The sequence below is a fragment of the Sitodiplosis mosellana genome, unplaced genomic scaffold, assembly GCF_009176505.1.
Source record: "Sitodiplosis mosellana isolate CC-2019 unplaced genomic scaffold, AAFC_SMos_1.0 Smas_scaffold_6166, whole genome shotgun sequence".
Lineage (NCBI taxonomy): Eukaryota > Metazoa > Arthropoda > Insecta > Diptera > Cecidomyiidae > Sitodiplosis > Sitodiplosis mosellana.
This window is the reverse complement of record NW_022601407.1, coordinates 1,109,331-1,117,717: the sequence shown is the minus strand read 5'-3', so window position 1 is coordinate 1,117,717 and position 8,387 is coordinate 1,109,331. Positions and strand designations below refer to the sequence as shown.

Below are 8,387 nucleotides of genomic sequence, written 5' to 3'. Positions count from 1 at the left end.
TAATCGCTTGATTGATTATGTACATTCACATAACTGTACCTAACTGCATTTTCAGTTCGGCGATGTTCATGCCTGGCGCTCATATAGTCCGCTCGTATGGCACACGAATTAAATGGAGACTTAGGACCAAATATTATTTGTGTATTGTAAAGCGTGAAAAATGAAGAAAAAAAATAACTAATTGCAACGCAATAAAATGTATTTAAATGAAATTTATCCAATGTGTGTCTTGTCATATGACTATTATTATTTCGAGTAAGGCCTTTAAGCGTAATCAAAGGTAAGAATAAGCTGATATTTGAGCTTCTTCTCGTAGTGAATTGAAAAAAACACATTTATTCATGTTAAAAAAAATTATTGAACATTTTATTTCGTACATAGATCGATGCTATGCGTATGATTTTCTTCTCGGAAATCGAAAATTTGAAAGAGAAATTTCAAATTTAATCTTTTAAGCTAAGGATGCTGGTATCGATGTTGGTGGAAACGGTCATTTTGAAACCGTATGTAGTGAATTCGTCACGTATCTCATTGGCTTTATCCGGATGGCACACGATTGTTGTGCGAGAGTTTGGCGTGAACAATTGGCTAATGTATTTTTTGCCCACAGATACCATTTCCTCAACCGTGACACTGTTCACTTGACGAATTTGCTGAACATTCAAATCGGTAATTCGTTTGGTGCCACGGAAACAGGTGGAGATGAAATTCTGTAGTACCACTGCATCAATACTTTTTTCGCGTTCAACAAACTCGAATATAAGGGAACTTCGTGCCGACTCAAGTAAAGCGGAATCCCAGCTAGCCTCAGGGGACAGTTGTGCTTCCTAAAAATAGAAAGGAAGAATCATTTTGAATCCCGCTATTGGTTGTTCAAAGTCCTTCTGTTTTTTTTTTCTTCATCAAAGTTCATTCAATGAGACTCACCGTAATCGTTTTGAATTGTTTGAATGCGGCCGTTACGTTAGTTGCTCGATACAGAGTAAAGTAAAGCAATTGTTCATTTAACCGAATGTACATGTTGTAGCCGTAGGTAAGACCTATGAGTAAAAATGATTGCAATGAAAAATCTTTTGATTCACAATGGTGGCTAACCAAATTGAACGGAATAGTCTAGTCTAGGTGCGTTACCTTGACCACGAAGCTGACGCCAGAACGGTCCTTCCAATTGGGTGAGATACTGCATGAATAGCATCAATGGGATGTAGTCGGGATCATTAATGGTAATCGGGCACGGTACAGCATGATTGAAAAATGCACCTTCCACACAGCCCAAACCCAGTGTTTGACCTTCGGGTATATCCTTTTTACGTAGTTGATAATCAACTTCTGGGCGCTCGTAGTTTTGTTTGCTGTAGAAAAATAGAACCAATAATTTACTCATGAAATCAAAAACAAAGACTCAAACTCAATACTCACTTAAAAGTGACTTGGTCATCGGATTGGACAAGTTTTTTCCAGTTTTCATAAAATTCACTGGAATTCCCTTTGACTATTTTATCCCAATCAGCGGCTATGTACAAGCTCAAACGATTTGGTGTCAAAATTTCTTTGCGAATCGTATTTAAATGACCAACAATTTTAGCTGCTTCATCTGGTTTATCCAGTTTCTCGAGTAGTGAGCTCAAAAAACGTTGCTGATGGATCATTGAGCATTTGCGCACATTTGAATTTCCCTGATAGTAGACAGCCTTCAATAGATCTTTTGAGACTGAGTTTCCGTTTCGTTTAGCTTGAGCAACGGCATTTACAATTTTCGCGGCAATCACACGAATACGTTCGACGGTGAATTCAGTGCGATTCAAAAGGTCAACAACCCATTGAATGCCTCGAATATATTTCTTATGATCGGTTTTGAGCATCAAAACAGCAGTTTGAGAATAGGGGCCACAGCTAAACTGATTGGTCGCTTCCAATCCTGTTGAAAGAAGATATGAAAGAAGAATGGGAAAAATGCTCAATTCAGATATTTTCTTTATACAATTGAACGCGTGAGAATAAAAGCCTGACGCTAGCAGGTTTTTCGCAAAAGCGGGATAACAATCAGTTGCACGCAAAAGAGACATTTCAAAAGGTTACACGCAAACGGAACATTTTATTTTGTCGCATTTTGAATTTTAAAGCCGTGATTACAACAACAATATACTTCTCTCTTGCGTGCAACCTTTTGAAATGTCTCTTTTGCGTGCAACTGATTTTTATCCCGCTTTCGCGAAAAACCTGGTAGCGTCAGTCTTTTATTCTCACGCGTTCAATTGTATGTCGGTATGATCGACTTACCGATGGTAGTTTGCAGTGAAACCGTGTCTGATTCGAGAGCTGCAACCACCTCCTCGTATGGTATCAAAGTACCGTCTTCGCGACGAATTGGCGATTCTACGATCAAATCTAGGAACAATAAAAAGTACGATCGCAGCTCGGGTGAAATGTTGCTAGTATTGAAATATGCCATGATGTAACCAAAGTTCGAGTCAATTCCACAGCATGTGACATTGATGGGAACTGGAAAATCGTTCAAATTCAAACCAGCCAATTTCGATGGATCACCAAACACTTCTCCATCACGCTCTTGAACGGTTGATGGCAGCGAATTGATATTATCGACATTTGGTATAGGCACTTTGGTCAACATTTCGGGTGGCGGAGGAATTTCATTGAAGGCGACTGCTCCAGACAATTGTTCACCTTTCTTCAATAAGCCCTCTTCGCCCAATGATTTGCGTTGTTGCTCCACACGTGTCGCTTCTTCCTTTGTCATTCGTTTCTGTTCTTCGACACTTGGCACTGCTCGAATGACAATGCGTTTGGACTAAGAATCGAGGAGAAAACTCAATTTATTGTTTACACAACAAAGTATTGAATCAAACCGTTGAATACCAATGCAAAGATTTTAGTTGTTCAATTGATCAGTCGAATGAAATACTTACACTGATTAAATACTCGTTTAGAAGTTCAATCCAGAATTCTTCACCTTTTGTCAACAACAATCGCATCTGTCGATCGACGTTTAATCTGGTGTCAAACTAGAAACAAAAAAAATAACCTTATTGCTTGAATCACATTTAAAACGATTTGAAATAGTTACATCATCGTCTTGTTCACCATAGAGAGAATCGGCAATTGCAGCAAAGGCGAGTGCCTCATGTGGATTACTTTCCAAATTGCTAAAGTATTCGCGGATGCATCTCTCAAGGATGTTTTGCAAGCGATTCATATCAATCTTTTCGTCTCCATTCGAAATATTTCCAAGCACCGTTTGCATTTTTTCATAGACCAAATCAATTTTATCCAGCGGAACATTTTCAAACGAGAAATAAATTGCCGACTCATAATTTTCGATAATGTTGTACGAAACAGTGCTGGCGTACGGATCGCTGATTTCGACCATTTCCCGTTGAAGAGGTGAAACCGATGTCTCTGACAAGTATCGCAAGAGAACCGAACATGCGGTCAGCTTGAGATTCTCTTTGGTACAATTTGGTCCGCGCCATCCAACGTGAACTAAGAACCGATTCACATATTTAAATACAACAAAGTTCTCTAAAATAAAGTAAATTGCTTTGATGAAGAAAAAATAACATTTACCAATTCCACAGTCCTCGCAATCGGATGGATAAACGATGCGTTTGTTGATGGTATCAGCCAATGGTTCGACGGGTGTAAACCATGGACGAACAAATTTTGGTTTCTTGTCTTTGCTCAGAATACGTTTTTCAACCGATTCCAATGCAGCAGCAATATCTTCGACCTTCACTTGACCAGTAATGATCAACGTTAAATTTTCGGGCCGATAGAATTGTGCATGGTAGTTGCGTACTTTTTCATTTGACGTACTAGTTCTCAAATTGTGCATAATTCCACCGGTTTCAGCACTGTAACCGCAATTTGGATAAAGATTTCTTAAAAGTGCCAAAATTGCACGTGACTCGGCGCTATTTTCTCTGCCTTGCATTTCGCAGTAAACCACGCCACTGTCTTCACCATTGGGTGCAATGTGATGTACTTCTGTGATGTATCCAGCATCGGACAGAGTTGGGAATAGAATATGATCGAGATAAATTGGCAACAGTTCGAGGAAGCCGGCTTTTCCCACCGTTTTGATCGTGTAACATGTATGATCGGTGTCTGTCCACGCATTTGTGCCGGAAGCCAAGCATCGGTTTGCCAGCAAATCGAGTACACCCTTATAAGGATACAATTCGGAACCAAGGAAAATCAAATGTTCCAAAGTATGCGGCAAACCGTCATCGTCATGAGCTTCAGTTGCTGTTTGATTTTTTATTTGAAAAAAAAGAAGATTATTTCAACATCAATTCTAATGATTTCAAGGGAATATTCTTTTATTACCTAATGTAAAAAATCCATTAACCAAAGGTCCCTCGACTTCTCCAATTACAACTGTCAAACCGGTCACTTCTGACTTGTATTTATGGACTGGGATTCTGCCGTTGGCAAACACAGTCGTAATATGCTTCAATGATGCCATAATTTTTTTCGTCTTACAACAGTACCAATAATAAAATACGTCGCCAAATGCAAATATATCTAGAAATGCGTAATTGTTTCCAATTTAATTTGTTCACCTATTGTCTCAGCAGAATGGAGTTATTACTGACAATTGCAATACGAATGTGTTTTGTTGACGTTCGGTTTTAGCAATATGGCCGATACCGAATTCGTTGATTCATTTCCAACATACACTCACAATCAGTCGGCTGTCAGTTAGTTGTTGTATTCATCGTTACTCTTCTCGCTGTCACCCATATCATTCATAACCTAACATTCATGACAATGTTTGAAATAAAGCCGATTTCAATGGAACTAAAATTATTTTCTCTTTATTTCATTGAATTTATTCCAAATCAAATATTAAAATCTAATGAATAAAAAAAATTAAGCAAAGTTTTTATTCATGTTGGTGTAGGTAAAGTTTTAACGACCGCTTTGAGAATGTCCGTTGTTTTGAAACACCAATTGCTGATATTTTTGCTTACTTTACACCATTCCTCGCCATGTTTTGGCTCGGCTGCATTACATCGCTCGATAATTTCATTTTGTTGCGCTTCGGTTCCGTAATTTAGTTCAAATTTATAAAAATATGCCCAAGCATCGCCCAAGTCTGGATCGATTTTAACAGTTCGATTAAACCAATCTCTTGCTTTTTGAGTCTTTTGTTCCGACCAAAATAATTTTGAAACAGCCAGCAGAACATGCGGATTATGTTCACATTTCTTTAATGCATCAAAAGATTTAGTTTTTCGTTGTGGTCTTGATTCCATGAATATCGCCTCGGCCCATAGTTCGCCCGATTGTGGACATTCCTGCAGAGCTCTTGCCATTATTGTTTGTGCCATTTCGGCAAGTCCAGCGCGTAATTCAATTCGAACAGCCTCCAACCATAGTAATGGTGTTTTTGGATTTTTCAAACGCGCCCGTTCGAGTACCGAACGAGCTTTGGTCAATGCACCACGCTTCTCTTCCAACCCCGACATCAAAAGCCACAGTGGAATTGAATTTGGATTCTTCTTGACACCCGTTGAGTATGTGGTGGCAGACGATTCAAGGCGATTTTGCTGTTCCTCAATCTGCCCTTTCATCATCCATAGTTTTGCATAGTCTGGAAACACTTTGACCGCTTCATCAAGTAATTTCAATGCTTCTGATAGATTAATCAAAGCCCATTCAAGTTTGGATGATTTCATCATGACACGTGGAGTAGGCGCCGATGCTCTTGCTTTTGCAAGCAAGCGGCGAGCTCGCTCATATTCGGCATTTTCTGATTCCAATTTGACGGCAGCCAGCCAAATATCTTCAGAATTTGGATTAGCCTGAAATGCATAGGATAGAATACCACGTGCAGCTGGCACATCGCCGGCTAACCACTTTGATTTGGCACCCATTAACCATAATACCTCAGACTTTGGGCAATGTGCAACAGCCCGCTGCAAAAGAGTCTCCAAACTTTCTCGTGTTCCATGATTCTTCTCAAAATATGCAGCCCGCAACCAAATACTCTTCTTTGATGGAAATACTTGAAGCGCATGGGCATACACGGCACGAGCACAATCATATGCACCTTTCGAGGCACACTGAAATAAACGAAATATAAAATTACTTGAATTTCTTTCGCAAAACTGACAGCGTTAATATCAAAATAATATTATGAAGAAAATGCGTATTTTCTCTCTGAAAATATTCTATATGACGATATGAATGAGAAAAACTCACGAAATCCGCATCATCGATCCAGGTTTGTTTGCGATCTTCTTCTTCGACTCCACTTTCGATAATTGACTTGATGATTGCTTGACAACAATGAACGGCTCCCGATTTTTCTGCTTCGATTGCTTCTTGGAACCAATTTTCACGATTGATTTCAACTCCATTGGCCGATAGGGATGACAAAGCACGGTCCACAATCTTCTCTACCATGTGAATATTACCTGGAAAATGATATTTTTCATAAGCAAAAATTTAAAAAACTAAAATATTAATAAGTAACTTACCATTTGCTTCTTCTAATTTCGCAGCAGTCATCCAGATTTGTTTATCTGTTGGGATATTTTCACGTGCTTTGTTAAGAACTTTTCGGGCATTTTCATAGGTTTCCAGACGAGCCAGAGCTAACCACAATTCAACGCTTGTGTTACAGCATTCGACTGCACGTGATAGTAGAATTCGTGCATCGTCTGGGTTTTCCAGTTCAACGGCAGCTTTCCATAAACGAACCGAGTTTGGGATATGTTCAAGAGCCTTACGGAAAACACGACGCTTGGCTTTTAGTTCAGTTTCCAGGTCGGCCGCTTTGATCCAAATACGAACGGATGTCGGAATGTGACGTGCGGCTTGAGCAATGGCTGCTTTTGCGGTATCAAGTGGTTGTAAACGTGCTGCTTCCAACCATAAATCTTCACTTTTCGGATTTATTTCGCAACCTTGCATGATTAAATTTCGAGCCATTTGCACTTTTCCCGTCACTTCTTCCAATCGAGCCGATGCAATCCACGCGGGCGGATGATTTGGATTCGTTTCACGGACACTCTTTAGCAAAAGTCGAGCCTTTTTGATATCATTTATATCACCGCCATAGGTGGGAATCATCGATTGTAAATCGGTTAGATAACCTTTTGGATCGACAACCGTTTGGCCGGTGACCGAGTCAGAAACTTGAGACAGTTTCACATTCATCAATGTGTTACGGGCTTGACCGATTTTTCGCAAATCCAAATCGCCAGTTGGTGTCAACATTCCCGGTGTGGCCACACCTGGTGTCAACAATCCCGATCGATTATCAATACTCGCTGAAGTTTCACCACCCAAATTACGTGACAATACACTATCGGGTAATGGCGTGAATTTTTCCGCACGCGGATTACGCTGCTTACGATTACGACTGTCACCGACTTCTGGTATTGTCGACCATTCTTCTAAGGTCACCTCGCCCAAGTTACGTTTTAAATCGGAGAATTGCTGTTGAATCTTTGGCCGTTCTTGACGGTATCGCTCCAAATCCTCCTTCAATCGTTTCTCTCGATATTCCTTGCGTTTTTCATCCATTCGCTTGTCGATAGCTTCGTAGATGGCGTCTGCCTCTGCATCATCTTTGTCGTATGGATCTTTTGAGAACAATGAACCACTGTAGCCACTAAACTCATCGTAATTGGAATCATTCAAATCTTCATCATCCTCCTCTTCTTCTTCTTTCTTTTTTCGTTTGGCTGCTGGCGGTGCATGTCGATCATCACTAAAACACAAATGCTTGATTAGCAAAATTCGCGGAAAAACAGGAGAAAATATTATACTTACGATACATCGTTTGCGTCTCGGGCTGGACCAATATCAGACCGAGTGGTGAAACCGGTAGCACTGAAATAAACAAAACAAACATATTTTGTTTAAAAAAAATCACTTTAAATTGAGTATGTAAATCAACAAAACACACGTACCCTCTACCAACACCAGCAACATAACCCAACGGAGCCGGAACACCGAGAAAATGTTTCTTATTTCTATTGGCTAAAGCAGCCGCCGATATATTTGCCATGTTTTTTATTATTCAATCAACTTTCTATACGAATAAAATATGAAATTCACAGATATTCGGCAAAAATTTATTTCAGAACGTTTGCGATGCGTTTGTCACCTCTTGAGCTGTCAAAATATATCACATTTACGTTTTGATGGTAGTTGTGCAAAACACAACCTCAAACGACATCTATGTTTCAATTGGACACATTCAGCAAATGCAATCATTTGGAGAGCGCAACAAGAAATCGAAAGTGATTATGAAATATACTGGAAAAATGGATCTGATGATTCAATTGGATTCCTTTAAATTAAATTGAAATGCATACAATATGAAAATGGTCACAGAAATTTATTCATGT

At 39.5% G+C, this 8,387-nt stretch overlaps 2 protein-coding genes across 2 annotated transcripts; both read right to left on the bottom strand.

The window, feature by feature from the left end:
• Window positions 1–334: 334 nt before the first annotated feature.
• On the bottom strand, window positions 335–6,077 carry LOC129575166 (uncharacterized protein C05D11.1-like). Its single transcript, XM_055458163.1, has 9 exons — window positions 4,348–6,077; window positions 3,586–4,266; window positions 3,086–3,501; window positions 2,928–3,023; window positions 2,281–2,809; window positions 1,420–1,918; window positions 1,132–1,352; window positions 928–1,040; window positions 335–827 (listed from the first exon to the last, which is right to left on the bottom strand). Exons 1-9 carry the CDS (start codon window positions 4,484–4,486, stop codon window positions 444–446), a joined length of 3,078 nt encoding a protein of 1,025 aa, XP_055314138.1. The 5' UTR covers window positions 4,487–6,077; the 3' UTR covers window positions 335–443.
• On the bottom strand, window positions 4,811–8,213 carry LOC129575167 (pre-mRNA-processing factor 6). The gene is made up of 5 exons (XM_055458164.1): window positions 7,947–8,213; window positions 7,807–7,866; window positions 6,507–7,744; window positions 6,229–6,443; window positions 4,811–6,089 (listed from the first exon to the last, which is right to left on the bottom strand). Exons 1-5 carry the CDS (start codon window positions 8,042–8,044, stop codon window positions 4,911–4,913), a joined length of 2,790 nt encoding a protein of 929 aa, XP_055314139.1. The 5' UTR covers window positions 8,045–8,213; the 3' UTR covers window positions 4,811–4,910.
• Window positions 8,214–8,387: the final 174 nt, after the last annotated feature.

Excerpts from the sequence above, each read along its gene's own strand:
- LOC129575166 (XM_055458163.1), bottom strand. The coding sequence starts at position 4,486 with ATGGCATCATTGAAGCATATTACGACTGTGTTTGCCAACGGCAGAATC. Across the intron at positions 3,024-3,085 it reads ATGGTGAACAAGACGATGAT|TTTGACACCAGATTAAACGT; the intron begins GTAACTATTTCA and ends TTTTGTTTCTAG. Across the intron at positions 1,041-1,131 it reads GCGTCAGCTTCGTGGTCAAG|GTCTTACCTACGGCTACAAC; the intron begins GTAACGCACCTA and ends TTTTACTCATAG.
- LOC129575167 (XM_055458164.1), bottom strand. The coding sequence starts at position 8,044 with ATGGCAAATATATCGGCGGCTGCTTTAGCCAATAGAAATAAGAAACAT. Across the intron at positions 7,745-7,806 it reads CGAGACGCAAACGATGTATC|TGATGATCGACATGCACCGC; the intron begins GTAAGTATAATA and ends TTTGTGTTTTAG. Across the intron at positions 6,444-6,506 it reads GAAATTAGAAGAAGCAAATG|GTAATATTCACATGGTAGAG; the intron begins GTAAGTTACTTA and ends ATCATTTTCCAG.